The 21,953-nt window shown below is 31.7% G+C and overlaps 4 protein-coding genes across 12 annotated transcripts; 1 reads left to right on the top strand and 3 right to left on the bottom strand.

Annotated features, from left to right (window-relative positions):
- Positions 1-117: 117 nt before the first annotated feature.
- On the bottom strand, positions 118-4,091 carry LOC118068123 (myb-like protein X). Its single transcript, XM_035085324.1, has 7 exons — positions 3,790-4,091; positions 3,620-3,695; positions 3,412-3,521; positions 2,774-3,334; positions 1,177-2,172; positions 643-907; positions 118-564 (listed from the first exon to the last, which is right to left on the bottom strand). The coding sequence occupies exons 1-7, from the start codon at positions 3,799-3,801 to the stop codon at positions 476-478; spliced, it is 2,109 nt and encodes a 702-aa protein (XP_034941215.1). The 5' UTR covers positions 3,802-4,091; the 3' UTR covers positions 118-475.
- Positions 4,092-4,551: 460 nt separating this feature from the next.
- Positions 4,552-14,941, bottom strand: LOC118068061 (probable Rho GTPase-activating protein CG5521). 9 transcript variants are annotated; one of them, XM_035085205.1, is made up of 19 exons: positions 14,861-14,941; positions 14,330-14,693; positions 13,640-13,750; positions 13,248-13,419; positions 12,254-13,166; positions 11,814-12,178; positions 11,520-11,742; positions 11,227-11,434; positions 11,019-11,150; positions 10,280-10,564; positions 9,793-10,082; positions 9,133-9,711; positions 8,904-8,960; positions 8,568-8,678; positions 8,326-8,484; positions 6,605-8,229; positions 6,372-6,508; positions 6,159-6,287; positions 4,552-5,892 (listed from the first exon to the last, which is right to left on the bottom strand). In XM_035085205.1, the coding sequence occupies exons 2-19, from the start codon at positions 14,433-14,435 to the stop codon at positions 5,726-5,728; spliced, it is 5,769 nt and encodes a 1,922-aa protein (XP_034941096.1). In that variant the 5' UTR covers positions 14,436-14,693; positions 14,861-14,941; the 3' UTR covers positions 4,552-5,725. The 9 variants fall into 9 exon arrangements, with proteins under 9 accessions (XP_034941096.1, XP_034941097.1, XP_034941098.1 ...); XM_035085206.1 differs by having other exon boundaries at positions 10,280-10,540; XM_035085207.1 differs by having other exon boundaries at positions 10,280-10,522.
- A 587-nt stretch (positions 14,942-15,528) lies between these two features.
- Positions 15,529-19,533, bottom strand: LOC118068049 (protein hairless). Its single transcript, XM_035085186.1, has 3 exons — positions 17,885-19,533; positions 16,973-17,806; positions 15,529-16,891 (listed from the first exon to the last, which is right to left on the bottom strand). Exons 1-3 carry the CDS (start codon positions 18,225-18,227, stop codon positions 16,857-16,859), a joined length of 1,212 nt encoding a protein of 403 aa, XP_034941077.1. The 5' UTR covers positions 18,228-19,533; the 3' UTR covers positions 15,529-16,856.
- Positions 19,534-19,875: 342 nt separating this feature from the next.
- LOC118068048 (28S ribosomal protein S5, mitochondrial) lies at positions 19,876-21,778 on the top strand. The gene is made up of 5 exons (XM_035085185.1): positions 19,876-20,047; positions 20,193-20,288; positions 20,354-20,701; positions 20,784-21,214; positions 21,284-21,778. Exons 1-5 carry the CDS (start codon positions 19,972-19,974, stop codon positions 21,686-21,688), a joined length of 1,356 nt encoding a protein of 451 aa, XP_034941076.1. The 5' UTR covers positions 19,876-19,971; the 3' UTR covers positions 21,689-21,778.
- The last annotated feature ends 175 nt before the right edge of the window (positions 21,779-21,953 follow it).

Genomic DNA, 21,953 nt, shown 5'->3' with positions numbered 1-21,953 from the left:
TATATACAAGACAATATTTTTTTTTTAAATTATTTCTATTTTATATCAAAACGTATCAAAACAGTAAACTGATAGTGACAATAATAATTTACTAGAAAATATAAAAATGCAATTCAAATGATGAATATTAACTATTGATAATATTTATAACTCGTTCAATAATCTAAGGCAATACTTTGTGGACATGCGTTACAAATAAATATGTTTTTGTGCTTTTATACATATGTAATTAACAATTTATCTGATAATAACATTTCATTCATCTTTTTGACCAATTGTTGAATAATAATACTTATTCATAGTCGGATTTACATGTTTTCACTTATTTCTTTAAGTATTGCTGAATACTGTTTTATTTTTTTTAGAAATTACGAAGGCAAATTTATGACAAAAGTATCACCATTTTCAACAGTCAAGGAAGACAATAGCCTCTTTACTGTTCAACTTTACATAAATTAAAACTTTAACATTATTTTCAACGTTTCCTTTTTCTAGTTGGTGTTTTGATTGATGTATTTGACGTTTTGGTATAAGTTGTTTTTAAGCTGTTTTCCCCCTTCTTATCTAAAACAAATAAGATATATTAGAATTGAAAATAATTAGGTCATTGAAATATTAATCCACAAAATAATTGATTATTACGCTGGTTATGAGATATTTCTAGACATTCGGATGAAACATGATGTTCATAGGCTTCTTGATCATTTGTGCTAAAAAAATCACATTGCATGCATTGAAATTGTTGGGATTCTTTAGAGTGATTGTTAGTTTGTTCATCTTCATCAACATAAGCTTCACATGATCCAGCGTGTGTTTCAACTTGATCTATTGGAAAATTTTTACCACAAATTGGACATTGAACTTCTTCAACTCGATTTTTGATTTGTTTTACTATTTTCTTATTAGCCTATAATTAAATAACTTGATTATTTTCATATTTTTTACTAGACATAACAAATTATATAATAAAGATATATCGGAAGATTAAGAGCCGACAGCTGTTACTTATACTTAATCTAAATATAATTTGAGAAATGTTCTTTTTTATAAATATTTTTACACCCGTGTAAATAATCGAAGAATTTATTGTGGTTAAATTTGTAGCTTCTAAAAATTAATCTACTGAAACATTTTCATATACCATTAAATGTTTGTAACAACAAAAGTTTTACGTACCTCTGTTTCAGTATAAGTCGTTTCAGAAGATTCATGTTTAGTGTCCCAAATTATTTCATTTTTAGGTAACTCATCAGATTCTAATTCGGTCCTCGATGGACATTTTTGATGCCGTGCAACATTATTACGATACCTTTCTTCTTTTTCTTTCTGTTTTTTCACTATCATCTCATGCTGCTTAGCTTTTGCAATATTATTCTCCATACGTTGTTTTATTTTTTCTTCTTTGTCACGAGTTTCTTTTTCTGCTGCTAATCTTTCCTCTTCTTCTATTTTTTTTCTTTTATCTTCTTCTTTTTGTCGTTTATTTTGTAATAAAGAATGTCCTAATCTTAATCTTTTAGAAAAACGTGATTCCGGAGATGGTGGAATGACCTTTTCTTCTTCATCTTCATCGTCTGTAATTAATTGAGCTTCAATTTCTTCATCATTTAATTTTTCGTTTCGTTTTTTTATAGGTCTTATTGGCTCACAGTCAATACTATTATTCTTTCGAGAAAAATTTGTATTCTGACGTTTTTCTTCGTTGTGAATTTCAACGACGACATCATAAGAATTTGATTTATTCGATGATGGTATTTGTTTCGAGGGAGAAATTTCGGGATATTCTGGAGTTGCAGCTCTTTTTTTTCTAGATGTGCCACCATCAGATATGATGTTCAAGTTATCACTTTCGTCATATTTACTAATATTTGATTGATAATCCCTTTTTTGCTGATTACTTTCAACATTATTATTTCTGTTCTTTATCAATCCATTCTTTGTTGCTGATGATTTATGAGTAAAGCCTGCTACCTTTTTCCGTTTACTTTGAAATATTTCTTCATCCTCTTCGTCATCAGACATGATATAAGTGACTTTTTTTGTGGCATTTCGTGGTCGCAAGCTAAATTTTCCCCCTTCTATTGATGTATTATACAATTCAGATATGGAATTTTCATGCTCTTCACTAGGTGAAATGAGATATTTATCCAAGCTTCCATTGGCAGTTCCTACCTACGAAAATGAAAAAATAATTAAATATAGAGAAAGAATAACTCAACGCTAATGCTTTGGTTTTTAATAGATAGTATTTATTATCAAATATTGCGGAGTACAGTCTTTAAAATTTTGTAAATATAATTATATTTATACATTGAAAAATTACATGAGCCTATAAGCTCGTAAATGGAATTTCTTTTAAAACTGTACTATGATGAAAGCACTACGTTTCCGACATTCATATCATGTCTCGTTTGATAAAAATAAACCTGATTTTTACTTTTTATCAGTAAAATCATCTCAGGTTTTGAAAAAATATATTTATTATTTTGTATTACTAGTACATAATATATCAAAATGTTAGAAGTCAATACCTCAACCTCATCATCAAAAACAATTGATGTTTATTTATATAAAGAGAGTATAAAAGAGTATTGGCTCATATTATAAGAATAATAATAATAATTGTGAATGTATAATTAAATCATTATAATTGGAATAATTTACTATTGGAAAATTGTTGATTATTTCGTTGTAGGTTTTATAAATTCGCGAAAGTGCTGAATAATTAGCATTTGTACCGATAAATATTAGATTGCTCGGAGGAGTTACCCACCTTAATGGGTGTCCCCCACTGGACCTCATCATTGTTTGGTTTTTGCATGTAGCGATAATATAATTCTGCAGTATCATCAAGAATTGTACGTTGCTTATTACGTATTTCGTCAGGAATAACTGGTATCCCATTAACCATTTGAAACTTCGGTCGTTGAACAGATGAACGTTTTTTTCTAGATAAAGGCACATCATTCTCCATTTTTTTGCAGTCTAGAGGATTTATTCTCCATTGTTCTAATTGATTAAAAAGAACAGAAGAGTAAGATCTAGATTCTTGATTTGTTGGAGTACGATGCATGGAATTCAATTCTAGCTTTCTGTCAGAACTTGGAGAAATAGTGTAGTGTGAATATGAGGAATCATCCAGTTTTTCTTGTGATGTTGAACTTTTATCATTATTCGTTGAATTTTTATTGATGAGTTTATTTGAATGAAATGCAGTAGACGATTCTGATGTTACTAAATCATTAATGTTTGTTCCCTGATTAGACGTTGAAGACAAATGATTATCATTATGTCCATAAGAAGACAATGGTGAAGATGGTACCTCGTATAAATCCTGTATACAAACAATATTGTAAATAGTATGTACTTATTTCTGTTACTAAAATTTCGAAATAAATACATGAAACTTACTGGTTGAGAAGTATGATCATTTTTTCGAGCTAACTGTTTAGAATCATCAACTATTTTTAAAAAATTTTCCATATCATTTGTAGACATACCTTCTTCATACAATCCTGCTTCTGTTATGTAATAATGAACGTTAAAAAAAGATATAAATGACAATGCAAGAAAGGAAAAAAAAAGTTTTATAAGTTAATATATATTTTAAGAGAATAACCTTTGAGCTGATTTTTCATTTCTTCTTGTCCATCCTTCGTTTTTTCTTTTGTTTTGCTCCTTCTCGACGTAGTTGTCTTGAAGAGAAAATTTATTATTTTGTGACAAAAAATTTATTCATACCGATATATATTTGATGAATAAGAAAAATAATTAAATAATTATCCTCACCCACGGTTCCATTTTGTGTTACGTTGATTGAAGCATTAAAATTTTTTATCAATCAACAATATCAATTGTAATATTTATGATGATTATCTCAGCTTTTGTTTTGGAACAATATTTTTGCAGAAAGAAGAACAATGTGTGTATAATCATTTACGATGAAAGAAAAATTAATTAAAACAGTAGATATATACGATTTCATAAACTTTTAGACGATAATAAGTTGAAAACCTTTTTTAGTTTATATTAAATCGCTTTAAATGGAATAAATAATAGAGAGGTTATAGCAGAGAAAATAAAGGATTTGTCAAATTCATGGAGATATTACGCAGTTACCAAGAGTTGGTTAAATGAAATGAAAGAAAACCAACTATCGATAAGTGAAGATTGTAGGAAAGAATACTGATGAAGCTTTGTTGCTCTTGGATTGCTGTATTTAAATTTGGAGCTGTATTTGACCAATATTCAAAGCATTTTGATCTAGTTCTGGATGCTAAATTAATAGTGATATCCGCACAAATTAATAAATTTTCATGATTTTGAAATTTTTATTACATTTTATGATATCAGAGAATCGACAGATGATGGGATAATCAAACTTTATGAAAAAAATATAAGTTGAATATATTTATTATTTTTATAAAGCCAAAGTAATTTACTTATGATAGAACTACAAGTAGATGTGTTGATTTATTATTGTGTCATGCATAACTCATAATAAATTTCTAGTTCTTTTCATCAATTTTTTTATATTATGTACATTCATATAGGTATATAATAATGATTCAATAGATTGTTTTATATAATATTCATGAATAAAAATAATTAATGCTTATATTTATAATTAGTCAAAAAAGATTCGAAAATCTTAAAAGTTTCATGAAAGATTTGTTTAAATTTCAATATCTCAAGATACTGTAAGTACAATCATGTTGTGATATCATGCAACGTTTACTCTTCTCAAGTATTTTATAAAATACAATTCTTTTCCAATCTCCTTAATTATACGTTTGAAATTCTATTATGCTTTGAAAAATCATATATTTATTGTTCGCAATAATTGTAAAATTGTTTACTGATTTATTTTATAACTTTTAAACGCACTGTCACTCTTAATCTATTGTACAACGACTTATTATATGTACAATACATACAATTTTTTTAAAATATCTTTTGTTCCTCATATTTTTGCTTAAACATCTATTCATTAGCTATGAAGTAGTGAAAAAATAATGCTGCTTTGGCCATGATATTTATAAGATTTTGGTAGTTAATATTTTTTGTTATTAAATACAGACTAATTAATTAATAGATATTTGAAAATAATAAACATGAATTGTTCGTATGATAAAAATGGAAGTAATTAACTTCTTCATTCGATTTTTAAAATATTCAACGACATGCAGGAATGTTAACGAGTTATACTCAAAAACCGTTATAACTTAGGTCCTGTGAAAAGTATAACAAATACTTTGATTATTCTCGGCTCGTTGGTAATGACTCATGGAGCCTCATTAATTGATTTATTATAAATTATCATATCAATAAGTAGTTTGTCATAGTATTAAAAAAATTAATTTACATTAATTATGATACTCAAGTACTGAATAAGACATTAATAAAATACTTAATATTATCTGCAGTTATTTTTTCTCATGAATAAATTAAAGAAGTCGTGCATCTAATGCAGAATTATCTAACTGTCTGTACAAATAATCGTACAAAAATTAAATCTAAGGACGGAAAATAGAAAACGTCAAGGTCAATATCATTTGCATATTAGTCATTAAAATCTGCTCAAAAATATAGCAGTATTCCTCTTGTTTTAAATTTGTTTCAGTTTTTTTAATCCAATATTATTTCTCGGTTGATTAATCATCTATCAAAATCAAGTTGCAGTAAAACAACCATGGACAACGGCTTCAAGTGCAAAATTTAACCTTCATTTATATCTAGGACTGTCTGGTGGAGTGGGCTGTTGAGCACTGCTGTTTCTATGCTTCGGACCAGATTTGAAAGACATTTTTTTTAATGGTCTTGGTGATATACCATGAAGTGCTGGACTGTCTTGTGTATCAGCACTGAACCATACTCTGCTATTATCAGAAGCTAAAACATAAATTTTCTTAATTAGTTACACGGAAGGGTTGAAGAAAAAAACTTACTGTGATATTTAGAGATAGAATAGATAATATAAAGTTGATGCGATGCTAGGAAACATATGAAAAAAGTTTAAGATTAGTTGACAAGCATGAGAATGGTAAGGTTGTGAAGGTGTCCATAGCCATCAAAGGTGTAAAGCATTCTAATTGGTGATACTAACTTCTTAAACCATTTCACAAGGTAGATGAGAGTTATTGGTCTGAATTAGTCACCTCTATTCGTGCGGGTATCTACACCACTGGATCCGGTACTACTGCGAAGGCTAGGTCGACCTTGATGGGAATCTAGAAGAGCAGCTGCGAGATTTGATGATGCATTTGACTGAACACTAGTTATAGAACCTAATCAATCGATTCCGTTAATATTTAATAAATTGTTCTATGAAATTATCTATAAATTAACAACACATTAAATTAATTCTAGACCTGTTACTGATGATGCGCCACTAAAAGGACTTGTTGGTTGTATTGGAGAATAAACATTAGCTGTAAATTCTTCAAATGTTGTGGATTCTTTATGGTTTCTCATAACAATATCTATTGAACGAGCACGCTCTTCGTAACTGAAATATAATATTTTATTTTAATACTTTGAACTTTTAATTTCTAATCACCTTTTAATTGTTAAAACTTATCAATAGTAATTTTTTAGTACTTACTAGTGTTGATATAATGATAGTGTTGATCTTTTGGCCCGACTAGCTGCCAAAGCAGTAGTTCTGACGAGTCCTGGCAAAGCTTTATCTTCAACTATACATTCATTAAAAAGAGGTCCAAAAAATGGTATTTCTGGCTTTCGAGATATTTGGATTCTATATAATTTATTTGGCAAAGGATAAATAACTATTAAAACGTCACAAAATTCTGTAGGGATTATATCTCGACGATAATCTCTCCAATGTTCTGACCAAACTATATGGATTTCATCATTTCCTAAATGTCTTGTTTTTTGTAATAAACTTTCAGGACTATCTAGTGGCATTCTTGTAGCAACATGAAACAAAATTTCTGTAAATGATGTCGCAAAGTATGGAGCAGTAACCCCAGACGCTTTACCAGGTACTAGACCTCCCAGGAATCCTGTGTGTGTTTCTAATTCTACTTCCCATGCTAATCTTGCTACAAAACTTTCATATTCTTTACTACCCGTGATGTTACCAAGAATAGAATTTTTATCTTCTTGTCCTTGACCAACAAATATCACTGCCATTTTATGCGTTTCTCGAGATCTTTGACTGTCGAGATTACGAAGTTCTCGAAGAAGCTTTTCATTTTTCGATAAAAGGTGCAGTCGTCGACGCTGTTCCCATCCTGAAAGGCCCAAATGGGAAAATAGAAGTCGACAGTGATGAAATGGGGCTGGTGGAGGGTGGCATGCTGGTGGATTTGCAACGACTCCAGAAGTACTGATATGTTGATTCCAATTATGAACGTATTCACGTGCAGCATTGCGTTGATTCAAAATAGCTGCAATAGTTTCATTTTCAAAACAGTGTACTTGTGGTGGATTTGCAGGAGAATTTAATGCCACCTCTGGATTCATTAAAACTTCAGGACTTGTATGCCCGATATATCGCAGAAGATCGTCAAGGTTGTCCATGTCACTTGCAGCATTTGCAAATGTAGGTAAAATATTTGGCTCTCGATGTCTCATTACATGACGAGGAAACGATTGATTGGATAAAATATTAATTGAATCGTCTTTGTTATCTTCATGAGACGAGGGAATCCAATCATTATGCTTATGTGTTAAAACTTCTGTTTCTTTACTATTACAAAGCTGATTATACAATATTGAACTATCCCAACATGCCTTTCCTGCTAAATCACGCAATAAAACTCGAACAATTGATGGAGCTGTTACAAAGCCTGTTGTTAATTCTGATGGATCTAATGCTCCAAGTTCCACAAATGACATGATAATAGAATTTGACAGCATTAAAAGTTGAATATTTGGTGCATGGAAAATAGCAGATGAAAGTTCATCACCATCTATGCCAGGTACATCATCTAACTCAACTACAGTTGACGATAGTCTAGCTGCTCCGATTCCCATGGGGAAATGTCCTAAATAATTAATTAAATGCATTATCACCATTTTAGCAGCTAATTGTATATCTTGAATATTAGCTTTTCTCGGTGATTTGCTATTGTTAGCCTCTTTTCCCAAATCATCGACAGTAATATCAGGATCAAAATAATCTTCTTCATCATTTGAATGACGAAAACTTCTTGAATCTGAATTAATTTTATCCGATTTATTTTTCATAATATTATCCAGAACCTAAAAAGTTAGCAAATTGAAAGTAAAATTGAATAAATTATAGGAAATTAAATAATTTATATAATAATTTTTTTGAAAACAATTTCAATAACTCACGGTAAAAAGTGTTAATAGCAGTGATTTTCCTTGGAATGTAGTTAATAGTATCTTAGGACCTAAATGCATGGCCCACTCGCCTAAACAAAATAACATGGACGTAGTTAAAGCACTACGCCGCTCTCTGATACTCATCGTATCTAAAGTTTCTGAAAGGACCTAAAATAATTTTTATAAAAATTTTTCCAATTATGTAACAATAAAATTATCTATAAATAAATAGAATAATATTAATGACATACCTGAATTATTTTGCATGGAACTTTTGGATATAATTCCAAAAGAACGTCCGATTTATCACAAAGTAATCCAAGAGAATCACATGCTACTTGTGCTATAGATGGATGGGTTGCCTAAAAAAATAGATAAAAAATTTGTTTAAATAATAACTAATCAAAGATTATACATACAAAAAAATTGTAGTTATAAGAACGATACTAATTATTATTTAAAAGCAATTTGTAGCCACAGATTTGAACAAATATAATTACAGAGTAGTAGCAGCAGTGTATTAGGATGATTAATAGATAGACATCACATGAAATAAACATATAAAATGAAGGGTCTATATTGGCTACCTGATACGGAAAGAGTGCATGAAACTGCTCCCTGCGTCTGCCAGCCCTGTGGACTCTCTGTCAAGCCAAGCAGATTGTTTCATACCCAAACTACATTTTTTTTCAAGTACAGGCAAATAAAACTACAGTTTACAACTACCACCAATTTACCAAAAGATTCTACCACACCGAGAGTGTAAAATACATGATTTCAAATGACTTTTATTACTATGGATAGATAATTACTTACTTTGAGAGCTTGAAGGAGCACATTTACGGCTTCAGGAACTCGAGGATGATGTGACTTAATACACAATTCTTTGTAGGCAAACATTGCAATACTTGAAAGCGCAATACATCGTGCAATGCCCGTTGGTTCTCTTCGACAACTTCTCAGAAGAATTGTCAAAATGAGTTCTTTAGTATCAGGACATGTTATTGTTTCGATGTTAGATCCATTAGGTTGAAGTACTGGTAATTTTCCTTGTGCAACTGGCAAAGATAGCAATGATCCAAGAATAGAAACTGCTTCCGTCCTTGGAGCTTCAACATCTTTACTACCTAAAATTAAACTCGCCGCATGTACGTAGTCCATGAGAAGAAGACTTGATCCAGGTAAATTGAGGCTAAATAACCTAGGTCCTGTATATTTCACTAGCGCATACATGACCTTGATATCATTACTCATAATTCCATGATGAACTGCATGATAGAATAATGTTAAATGAGCTTTTGGTAAATTTATGTCCGGAGGTTGTGTAGTCAGTAAACAAATTAGTCGATAAGCTGCAAGCTTTCCAATTTCAAAACGGGATGGCAGTTGAATAGCCTATAAGAATGTATTTTCAATTAATTCGTGAATAGTCTGGCTATAATTAATTATTTGTGTAATAGTTTATTTAATCAGTACCTTGAAACACCAAGGTGCAATTACAGTCAGAGGTGGAATAAGTTCTGGAGCCGGTGGAGTAACTTGATTATCACCTGAAACGCCTTGATTCAAGCGTATTTTAATGAGAGTTTGAGTAAGCTGAACAAGATAATCCATAACTTGACCGTGTAACACAGGATCTTGAATATTGTTAACATCGCCAAGAGCTGATAACATACGTCTCCATAAAACAACAGCTACGTCTGGCAACCAACCTCGTACTCCACCACCAGCCATGACTGATCTTCTTTCTGATGCATCATTTGTATCTGAAGAAATAAACAGTTATGAAATTTGCTTTGTAAATCGTTGAAAAATAACTATTTTTAAACGTAAACAAATGATTAAAATTGTGATTAGTACATAACTTTGAACAAACTTAATGAAAGAAAAGCAGAAAGCAATTTCACACTAAATGAAAATTTGTAAAATATTAGTTATTATCTAATGATGGGATCATACTCACCAATACTACTTCCATCGATATTTTCAATTTGAATTGGACTATCTTTATTACTGTCAACGCCACTACTTGGAGTTGGCGATGGACAACGTGGTGTTGTTGGTTCGCTGTCAGCTATGACGACGCTGTCCAGTGATTTAGTTCGTCTTCCTGCTAAAGTTCTTCTTCGTCCACTAACTGTAGTTCGAACACGCTCATCACCGTTGCTATTTCCATTAGATGATACCAGTTTGGCCATATCTCGGTCTATTGACAACGGTAGTACTGCACGCGATGAAATGGATTGTGCTGAGTATATGAACATATGAATGAATCTTACAGAAATACGGATACCACGCGCAAAAATATCGTTACGTTCGTCAGTTACTCGTCCTTTACGTTTCATGTTTTTCTTTAATTGATAAAGTTAATTAAAATTTCAAGACACATAAACTGTAGTAATGTCTCTGTTAATGGCAAACTATCATGAACAAGCGTCACCGCAGTAAAAAAAGAAAAAAGAGTGAACTACGAAAACACTCGGTGGATGAAGCAACTTAAAACGCAGGAGCACGACTGGTTATTTATAAATCAGTGTCAGAAAGTATTGAAGTAAGAAAATAAAGATAAGAAGATCTAATTGTTAAAAATAAAAGTTAGTAGTATTAATTACGTTAAGAAAGATTACGACTTTTCGAAGAGATTGTATAGATTATTATTAATATCATTAATCGGTAGTGTGATAGTTTGTGACTAAACTTACCAGGTATTTCGAAATGAGCTACTTGAGCTCGATTTCGTTGTAATTTTGCACGATGTTTTGCATTGTATAAACTATTATCACTTGAACTCCGTGGAAGTGGTCGATGTTTTCGAAATTCTCTGGATACATTATCTGTCCAATAAATTATTTATGAATTCTCAGGAAATATTTATTACATAGAATTTCATTATGGAGAATAAATAGATACCAGGAACACTTTCTTTGCAAGTGTTATTAGTTTCACGGTCTATGCTTCCTCTACGGGGAGATTGAACACTGCTTGCTGATGCAGCACGACATCCTACGCCACGACGTTTTTTTGATTTTTGTTCACTCAATCTATCAAGAGGTAAGTCATTAAGATCTAAATTATAAACGTGTCGCGCCAGTACCCTCGTTAATGTATCTAATGTTTTCTAGATTAAAAAAATGGTTTAAATTAATTTTCTGTAACAAAGTTAGAGCATTGCTATGCAGACCTTTAGTTCTGCGAATACTTACAGCCCATTCACGTATTAACTCTTCCCATTGAGTTAAAGATGTTAGAACTTCAAGAAATTGATCCCAAAGTTGAGTTACTATAACAACATTCAGGTTAGCTTTAATCCACGTGACAATGAGGGTTTGAAAAATAGCAGGAGCAAGTTTTCCACCAATACTGTCACTATTTTTGCGTCGTGATGATTTACCTCCAAGCACCAGTGATGTTATTTGTAATAATACCCTGAAAAATTATTAATTAATTGTTTAATTTTATGAGAAATATTTTTCAATAAGAAATATATTTAAACTCACCGAAGTAATTGGTCCCAAGTTGGAGGTTCTAATCTTGCATGCATTACGACATACCGATAAACATTCAATACTCTTTTACAGCTATCAATCTGTTCTTCAAGAAGTGCTGCTGAAGCATTACCGCCGATATTCTCTAAGAAAAATACGTTTGATGCTTGAGTTATGAACACCTGTAAGACATTTTGTAAGCCAGCTCTCACAAATAAATTTTCACGATGAATAGCTCCTAAATATGAATCGTTTCGTAATCTTATTTGACGATAACTATCTGATGGGCTTTTGTCAGTATCACTAGTATCTTTTGCATTTTCATTATCCCGGTCTTTATGACTATCTAATGGTTCTAGCATAAAAGGTGGAATTTCCTGAAATTATATAAGAAAAAATTAATTTCAACTAACTCTATTAAATTGAGTTTAAAAAATAAAAATAATCATTACATTCATTTGAATCCAATCTTTATATACAGCAATAGCTTTTCTTATTGCACCAGCATGTGTAAAATCTAACAAAAAAGCTTGTCTATAAATTTCATGTACAAAATTAACGTTATCACGGCTACCGTATAAAACTTCACGAACTAACATAACAGCCATTTGCCCATCATCTTGGGTTTGATTTTCTTGATGATTAGTAGAAATTTCAGGTGATAAAGAATTAGAATCAGCATTTTGACCAATAGAAATTCGTTTTCCTTCGGTTCCACCATCATTATTTTCTTCATTTGGACTCATATTTTGAGTAGGACTTATAAAAAGCCCATCTTTCTTCGTAATGTGAGTAAAACTTGCTAACCATTTTATTAAAGCAACTTTGCATAAAGCGTAATTACTCTGACTATTATTTAATGGCTGTCGCATAACTGGAAGCTCTAAATTTGGTTTGTACAGAGAAAAATTATCATCAAATTCCGGACAAATATGCCGTAGGTATGTAGATTTAAAACGTTCCAAAAGAAATTGAAAACATTTATGTTGTCGGGTGTGTTTATCTCTCCATTCAACTTTGACAACTTGAGTGACCATAAATTCAAGTAACGCTTCAAAAAATCTAACAGTCTCGTTATCTAAAGGTTTTTCACCACTTTGGACAGGAAGAATTGGTGTGCCATTTGGTTGAGTAACTGGCCCTTGTTGTGCATTACAATGGAAAATAGCATTTGAATATTGAGTTTCAAAAAATTCACGTTTTTCTTTTTCTTCCGTAATATTAGAATTCGTTTTATCTTTTCGTCGTTCTGACCGATGTGGTGAAGGTTGACGAGGTGGAAAGCCAGGCACCAGGCACGCAAACATTTGATGAATGTGTTCTGGTGCATTTTCTCCAAGTGCTTGATACCACAGAATGAAATACCTAGATTTATAAATAAATTTTATGAAAAAATAATTTTCAACGAATTTTTAATTTTCTAGTTTACAATGTATATAATTTAACCTCAAAGCTTGTCGTCTAAGTTTCCAACTGTTTCCGGGGTGGAGAAGTTTATGTAAAATTCTAGCTAAACTATGACATTGCCATCTTTTATTTAATAGTTCTGGTAGTAAAGTTAAAACTTTTTCCAACAGCTGAAGAACCTGCTCCAATTCCTCTCTATGTGCTTTGTGAACTGTCAATATTAAATAGACCATTGTTAAAAAATTAATATAAATAAATATTATCACTGTCATGAGTTTGATTACAGTACAAATATTGTGAAAAGTATTTTATTCTTCAGCTTACCAAGATGAAAAGAGAGTTCTACGATTAGCAGCAAAAAAGGAAGTAATAATAGGAGATTAATAAAAGTAAGTGGTGGAAATAAGCATATTAAAGTAATAAAAAATTACCTCTTTGTCGCAAATTTGCCTCTGCTGCGACAAAACAATCGTAAAGGATAAAATAAACATGACTAAAATTTCCTTCGAAAAATCCTTTTGCTTCATCAATATCGACATTGTCTACAACAATAAATATAAAATATATTAATTGGGTAAAAATGTAAGTTAATTATTGAACAAATATTGACATCATATATATGTCAACTTTGCTTATCAATGCTTTGGGTAAGAGTTTGCAGATCTGTTTGGTAAAGCCATGTGGTTTACTGATAAGATAACTACACTTTTGTCAGGATTGCATGTAATTTTTTATCATTGTATTTGTACTTGTCTGAATATTTATAGTTGATTCACAATAAATAACAATATATTAATATTAATCTTCACTTACTTTAGATTAATAATTATTATAAATAAATTTTAATTTTTTCAAAGTTTATCTCAAAATTCAATTTGTTTTTTTTTGTTATTTTATACAATAATGTGTATATAAATTGTTGGATCATCATATTGATATAATTATTATTTACTATATAACTTCAAGAAAATATCAAATTGTGGAGGTTAAATGAATGATTTTCATAAGAAAATAATGTTAAATGTGATGATGACTATAAGACACTTCTCTGAATAGTACATAGTGAGTACAAATATAATATAAGTGAAACAATTAGTTTGTACATGTGATTTTATTCTCACCTAAAACAATCTTGAGATGCTTGAATCTTGTGGCACTGTCTTTCTTCACATCTTGTATCTTTAGCGTCGATTTTTTGACGTCTACATGAAGTTTTTTACTGAACATAGTGGTCTAATGCGTGCCGCCAGCGGCCGCGACAATATATACATTCATGGAATTCACACGAAACATTCCTTTTTGGTTTAAATTCTTCTTCACACACCCACTGATGTAATTTATAAGACCTGATGACGTCCTGTATTTAAAAACTAACGTGAAAACTTGCTGGAACCGCACACCTCCGATCAGATGTAGGTGACAGCAGCCATCTTGACGTAGACATGTGTGTGTGTGTATTTACTGTTATAAGAGTGTGAGTTTAACCTTTATAAGTGTGTTTATGTGTTCACCCACGATTTTCAATCACATGCGAAGGCCATAAAAGAGAATGAAAGAAAGTTCATTAATTTATTAATTAAATATGTATTTACTTATTTTCAGTTATCATTTATTTGAAACACAACATGTATTCTACTGTATATTTAATTTACCTGAGCTCTTATTAATATTTTTTTTTGTAAAACAATCTTTTAGTTTATTAGTTGTAACACGTTTCAGCTCTTCCAGGTGACATTTGGATTGCTGTACGAAGAAACATAGCCAGCGGATGGTAAAAGTTCTCATTAAAAAACTACTAATTAATGAATAATGCTAATTAAAACTTATGTAAATTTGAATGAGTGAAAAAAAATCAATTTTCTGAAAAAAATAAATTCTATATCGAAATTTGAAATAATAATTAAAATAACACGATTTTATTTATTTATGATAATTATAAATAAATATTTAGGGTGATGAACGTGTAATTAGAAAACTGTAATATTTATTTTATCATATTTTATTATGCATATAAAATACTTTAGACAGTATTTACAACTTTTTAAATAAAAATTAACGTTATTATATTGACTACATCGCATTCCAGAGCCTCCAGGTGACATTTGGATCATGAAATTATGGAGAAAAATAGCCATCCCCCAGTAAAATTATGCAGTATTATAGATAATTTAAAATATTTCTTTAGAAATTTAAAATTGATAAAAAAATAGATGATATCCAAATTTTGTAGAGAAAATAATAATTCAATGAACTGATAGAAATATTTAATTCTTTTGATGTAAATTATTTATATTTATGAAATTAATTTTTTTATACAATTTTTTATTTTTCCAAATAATCGCCTTCTATAAAATAATAAAAGAATTTAAATTATTATTTAATAGTAGAGCTTGAGAAAACTTGCCTTACTAAATGTTTCTATTAAAAATCAACAGTCAAGGTCCAAATGGGATGACTTTTAAATAAATAAATTTACGACTGGTTTACAACAAATACTTTCTACAAATACAAATACATTGAAAATTCATTTAAAAACAAAAAAAATGTTCATTTGTATGTACACGGTAGCAATGTACATCGCTGAGATTTTATATACTTTTTATAAGTATTTTTTTATGTCACATGTGCTCTAAAAGTTTAAGGCACGCCTCACGCTCTCACTCTCACTCTCATACACTCTTTCTCTCTCTCTCTTGTTCTTTGTATCAATTAAATTACATTTATCATCATTAATATTGCATAAATATATTCATATTATCAGGCGAATATGTGTAATCTAAATAAACTGATGTGCTACAGTTTGCAATAATATTAAAATCCATTTTCTAAAAATGTATAATTGTGTATTATCTGTTCTGTACATAAACCTATGTTTTTTTAATTATTCTTTTATCATGGATAGTCATATTGTGTTTTCTTTTTATCATTACAGCATTGACATTAACATTAATTAGAATTAATAACAATATTATGTTTAAATGGGATGGAGGAGTATGAGAAAAAATATGATTTTTTTTTTTCGTTTCAAACTACTTTAGCAGTTTTGCATATGTTCAGTTGCAGGCAAAGTGATAGATCACTTGTATGATGTAAAACTCGTGTCTATTCTTATCTTTATAAATATTTTATTCTCTTTTTTTTCTTTTGATATTTTTATTATTTATGAATTCCTAACATCTAATGGACGTCTTCTGATATGAGACTTAATTGAAGGATTATTAAAAGTATTTTCATTCAAACTTTTTCATCATAAATAACAATATAAAAAGTTATGAGTTTTACATTCAACGATACATCACTTATTGCACTTTACCTCCAACATCTCAATTTTAATACTACGGACAAAAATTTTTCTCTTTCAATTAATTTTTGTTTTAATTAATTATTATAATTATTTATAATATAATTCAAGGGCCTAAAATCGACTTCTATAATTCACACAATCATATTTACAAGTATGCCAATCAGGCATTTTGCATTTGTTTCGCAAACGTCTGCTTTTTTTACATGACTTTTATTTAAAATTTTTCTAAATATTTTTGTCCGTGAATAAAAAAATACTAATATATAGTTCTGTCGTTGCTCAGGCAGTGTATACACATTCAATTTGTTCGCTAAGGCACCGACTTTTTTTTAGGATCCTGAGATTCAACCCGCATGCTTCGACAAATTCAACGGCATATCTGAAATAACAAGTGCGAATAAATTAATTATATAAATAATTCTTTTAACTGTAACAATCTAAAAATAAAAAGAAAAATTACCTGATGGAGGTGTGAGAGTTTGTTCCCTGTAGTCTTTATAATGATGAACCGGAGGAGACGAAGGATGAGGTGGTGGTGGTGGATAAATAGGATGAATTGGGGGAGGGTAATGAACAGGTGGTGGATAATGCATCCAAAGTCCTGGTCTATATGGACTAGGTGGAAGCATGGGAACTGCATAGAGTGGATGATGAACTGAAGTATTTGGCGATCCAACGAAAGGATCGACTCTAGTTCGTGGGTAGGAATGACTTGATGAGTATTTGAAGGCATGTCCATCATCCAGTTTTAATAAATTTCGCAGGAAGCCCGGTTCTGGATTTGGCTTGTCTTCTCCTAGAATACTTGTTATACTGTATGACGATAATTGCTTTGGTGAGGGCACTGATGCACTCGTAGTTGTCGCAGTAGTTATCGTAGTTGATAATGTTATAGGCTGCGGTGTTGCACGTCTTTTAGACGCTTGATCCTCTAATGTAACTCGTTCGAGCTCACGTAATATTCGCTTTCGTGGCGATACAACATTTGGATCTAAACGCGATAGCTTATCAATAATAAAACTCAAAGCTTTCCCAGTCTCGATATTTTTGCTTGTTTTATTTGATGGCTTCTGACAACTTGCACCTGATTCTGTGACAAGTTGTAGCGGCGTTGGATCCAAGGGACGTCGACATTTGCGAACGAGCAAACGTGACGGAGCATACAGGTGAGTGCGTGGATCTCGTCGGTAATAAAAGTTAAATTCCGTTGTGGTACAACGTCGAGGACGAGTTTGTTTCCAACAGTGATCTCTCTGCCATGGACTCGACTGTATCGACGAATTATCGTCTGAGACTAAAACATGAAAAGTTGATAAATAAATAAATGAAAAAAAAAATGGAAATATTAAACAATTGTATATGATTAATTTACCACTGAGGGAAGTCGAACTCTCCTGCCTGTTAGGTGTAGTGCTAGCTGGAGGCCAAAATGTTTTTTTAGGTACTGGAAACCATGTAGTTCTCTCGCCATCACGACGATGGGATAGCTCGAGAATAAATTTTCCATCTTTGAAGAACTTTAAACGACCTCCAGGAGTTGGAAGAATTCCACTATCAACTCTTGATTCACCCTGAGGACTTGGTTGGGGACTGGAATTTTTACCATTGGCCTTGGCAAGGGCAGGGTGCAGAGCAGGAGGATCACGTGAGCACATCTCTGTTGTGCCCCTCACATAGTCTAGGTGAGTGGGACATTCTGATGACTTCTCCCGCATACTGATACCCCACCGGGACCCATCCTCCGGGTTTAACCTCTCATCATTTAGCTTCAGAATGTTGAAGATATCAAATGACAAATGATATCAAAGTTTATAAAACTTTGCTTTAACAGAGTTCTAGTATGGTATGAATGTATGATACTCTTTAAGAGTACCACTGTATTTAAAACTTTCTCTCTTTATGGTACATTAACCAGTGCAACATTTCTCCATATAATGTTCCCAATAGATATGTCCGTCTACAGATGTCAGTTGACACCGAACTTGAAATGTGAGTAATTTTTACTTAACAATTCAGATGAAAATTTTAATAAACAGCAACCTATCATTCTACTGGTCTAACTCTGGATGTACCAAAAAATTTGTTGAGTAATTTAGGCTCACAAATATTTAAAGTTGGGGTGAAAACCCATGAGGAAATCATGGGGGTCATGCGGATAAATACCGCTGAGATTCTGATTTCATTTGGCATCGGATTCCTGATGCTAGAAATTTATTGTGGAGAAGCATAACTATCCTCGTTAAAGTCACACACCTACGCACTGGCACATTCCGTAACGATCTCTATTTCAACCCCGAGATGCGTTACACAGCGCGAGACGAAAACGTCATCGATGCACACACAGATGAGAATTACACGTTGACGACGTATGACCACTTAAGATCCACTAGAAAACCTTTACGATGCATCAACGTGCCCGCAGGAGACGTTATTTTGGAGGTGATGAGACCAGAAGACGAGTAATAGCAGCAGCTCTTAGAACTCTTCAGGATCTTGAGTATGCACGGCTCGGCGGAGACACCATGCTGTGTTTCGCATTTATCGTTGATTTAAGCCCACACGGTGCCGGTATATTATTTTTCTATTTAGCTAAGTAATGTTCCAAACTCACGTCCACCATTTCTCTTAACTCTGTGAATTTCCAGCCACCCAACGTTGAAATGAAAAAAAAAAACAGAACGAAAACGGAACCCTGAGAAATTCTCGCCTCCGTGTACCCTCTCTCGTCGACAACACTGTGGCGGTTCGTATTCCGTGCGTTCCTTCCGTCGTAGCTGATTCTTTCTTCTTCTCTTTTCCTCACTTACATTTATTTTACTTTCTCTCTCATTCCCTCCTGCTTTTGCTCACTTTTCTGTCTTGTTTTCTTTCTCACTCTTTCCTCACGGTTCGACTCCCACGGATGGATTGACTCTACACGATATCGCGCCTCCAACCGCAAATCCGAGAGCTACTACGAAGACAATGCTGCTTGAAGGGAATCGTTGTGTATAAGCAAATGATGTATGTACATGCGTGAAATGCAAACATGCTTATAAGAAAACTTGGAGCATTTTCACTGTGGGTTGATATGCATTTTGCAGCACATTCTTTCAATAGCATATACATATGATGAGCAGTAGTGATGGAGGATAAGAACTCCCAACGTCTAGAGACCTGAGAGATTAAACAATTGAGACAATCAACGAGATTGATGATGACGATTCACGTTGATCCTCTATATTATCTCGAATACGATATTGTATGAAATATTATATCATAATTGTACGTCATTTTTTTCGTTTCTTTTTGCATTTTCTTTTCTATTGAGAACTGTATTTTTAGTACATGCCGTTGTCGGTAGAGGGATAAAAATCTTATTCTTACCATCTGAAGTGATCCTCGATTGCAGCCAAATGGCCGGAAGAATTCATGCATTGAAATAGTGCATGAGTAAGTGGAGTAATTAATTACTTAATAATGGCTTATACATTAATAAGAGCTTGTAATGTTTTAACTCGTCTTCAACGTCCTACAGGAAGACGTTTAACTACAGGTTCAGAAAATATATTATGTCTTAAATTTAGTTTATTCAAAATGGTATTCATAGTAATATAACCTCATTTTCGGTTAATTTGAATCAATAAATCATTAGTTTGTCTTTGTAAATAATATGTAATGAAATTTATTATTATTTTTAGTATTCACCAATGGATTGATACAAAATAATGTCAACAATTCCAACTGTCAACAGTTAGTGATCGACAATGTTCGACATGCATCTTTTTTCAATCGATGTACGTTAGTTCAAATTTTATCGTATTCATTGGAACGAATACAATAAAATGAATATTATTTTTAGATCCTGCTGATTACCTCTGGAAAGGGGCAACAGCTGTTAGTAATGCTGGAAAAAAGAGAGGACGACTAAAGTCAAGAAGACCAATAAGAAATTTAAATAGAGGCCAAGTAATTGGAGTTGGTAGAGTAAATATTGTATGGCCTGGTTTAAATGCTCCTGTTCTCAAAGGACGAGAATTAGTTCAGCAACAAAGATTGCCCGACAATCCAGAACAAATACAGAAAATTTATAAATTACGAGATACATCAACTCGAAGAAGGAGAATAAGAATTCATCCTTTACTCAGAGGATGGACTAGCGCAAAACCTGGAGGTAGAAAAATTGGACCACCAGATCCTGTTGGTGATGGTAAGCAGTAGTAGCAAAAAATTATCTAATTAAAGTGGTTGATTTATGAAACATAAAATAACATTATGATTTTGCTCAACAGAGAAATTTGAAGGATTTGAAACAATTATTCTACAACTTAAGCAGGTAACTCATATGACTGGACATTTAGGACGAACAAGAAACTGGAGTGCTCTAGTGATAACTGGTAATGGGCAAGGGTTGGCTGGATTTGGAGAGGGTAGAGGGTCTGAAGGAAAAGCAGCATTGAGAAAAGCTAAAAATCGTGCTGCACAAAGACTTATATTTATTAAGAGATACAATGAACGTACAGTTTTTCATGATTTTTTCTGCCAATTCGGAGGCAGTAAAATATTTGTTTATAAAAAAGGTGAAGGATTTGGGTTACGTTGTCAAAGAGTTCTGAAAGCTTGCTGTGAGGTATTAGGAATAAAAGATTTACGCTGTAAAATTGAAGGATCCACAAATACCAGAAATGTTATGAAAGCCTTTTTCATTGGTTTATTGCGACAGGTAAATTATTTTTATTATCATATATTCATTTTGATATTGAGTGATTTTTAAATGATTAATTTTCTATAGAAAACTCATCAAGAGATAGCTGAAGAAAAGAAATTACATTTGGTAGAATTTAGAAGAGAAAGAGACAACTTTCCAGTTGTTGTAGCATCACCAGCTAAAGCCAGAACATCTGAAGAAATAAAATTCGGAGAACTATTAGATTTTAAACGGTACGCATATGAAGAAGGTAAAGTTCCTTTAGACAATCCACCGCCACGACCTTTCTACGAACGTTTACCTTCTTGGACTATCAGACAACGAAAAATAGCAGTTACTAGAAATAAAGAAGACGTCAGAGTTAAAATCATGGCTGAAGAAGGTGATTTGAAAAGTTTTTATTCCGATGAATTTAAAGAAGCTAATCCTAGAATGGGAGAAATTATCAAAAGAAGATACGATAAAATGAAAGAACAACAAGAACAATAAACTTCATTTTTGTTTTGTTAATTTTGTATATAAATAAACGATGTACTAGATATTTTATGTTTGATTTATGTCAATTAAAAAATATTATACCGTAAATTTGTTATTAAAATTTATTCATACCTTCTTCTACTCAACTATGGAAACATTAAATGATATTAAGTTATTTTCGCGCTCATTTTAAATTTAACGTAATTTACAACGCATTTCTCATATGTAAATCGATTATCCAACACTCGATAGTCGATCGACTTCGTAGTAAACCACT

The sequence above is a fragment of the Chelonus insularis genome, unplaced genomic scaffold, assembly GCF_013357705.1.
Source record: "Chelonus insularis isolate UGA/USDA-ARS -01 unplaced genomic scaffold, ASM1335770v1 contig_399_pilon, whole genome shotgun sequence".
Lineage (NCBI taxonomy): Eukaryota > Metazoa > Arthropoda > Insecta > Hymenoptera > Braconidae > Chelonus > Chelonus insularis.
Note: the sequence above shows the minus strand (reverse complement) of the source record. Positions and strands in the feature narration are given on the sequence as shown.

Coding starts and splice junctions, on each gene's coding strand:
- LOC118068123 (XM_035085324.1), bottom strand. Junction 3,522..3,619: donor AATGAAAAATCAGCTCAAAG/GTTATTCTCTTA, acceptor ATTACATAACAG/AAGCAGGATTGTATGAAGAA. Junction 2,173..2,773: donor AGTGGGGGACACCCATTAAG/GTGGGTAACTCC, acceptor TCATTTTCGTAG/GTAGGAACTGCCAATGGAAG.
- LOC118068061 (XM_035085205.1), bottom strand. CDS start 14,435: ATGTTCAGTAAAAAACTTCATGTAGACGTCAAAAAATCGACGCTAAAG. Junction 13,420..13,639: donor GGCAAATTTGCGACAAAGAG/GTAATTTTTTAT, acceptor TAATATTGACAG/TTCACAAAGCACATAGAGAG. Junction 6,288..6,371: donor TGGCGCATCATCAGTAACAG/GTCTAGAATTAA, acceptor TCGATTGATTAG/GTTCTATAACTAGTGTTCAG.
- LOC118068049 (XM_035085186.1), bottom strand. CDS start 18,227: ATGCGGGAGAAGTCATCAGAATGTCCCACTCACCTAGACTATGTGAGG. Junction 17,807..17,884: donor GAGTTCGACTTCCCTCAGTG/GTAAATTAATCA, acceptor TTCATGTTTTAG/TCTCAGACGATAATTCGTCG. Junction 16,892..16,972: donor AACTCTCACACCTCCATCAG/GTAATTTTTCTT, acceptor TTGTTATTTCAG/ATATGCCGTTGAATTTGTCG.
- LOC118068048 (XM_035085185.1), top strand. CDS start 19,972: ATGGCTTATACATTAATAAGAGCTTGTAATGTTTTAACTCGTCTTCAA. Junction 20,702..20,783: donor ACCAGATCCTGTTGGTGATG/GTAAGCAGTAGT, acceptor TTTGCTCAACAG/AGAAATTTGAAGGATTTGAA. Junction 21,215..21,283: donor TCATTGGTTTATTGCGACAG/GTAAATTATTTT, acceptor AATTTTCTATAG/AAAACTCATCAAGAGATAGC.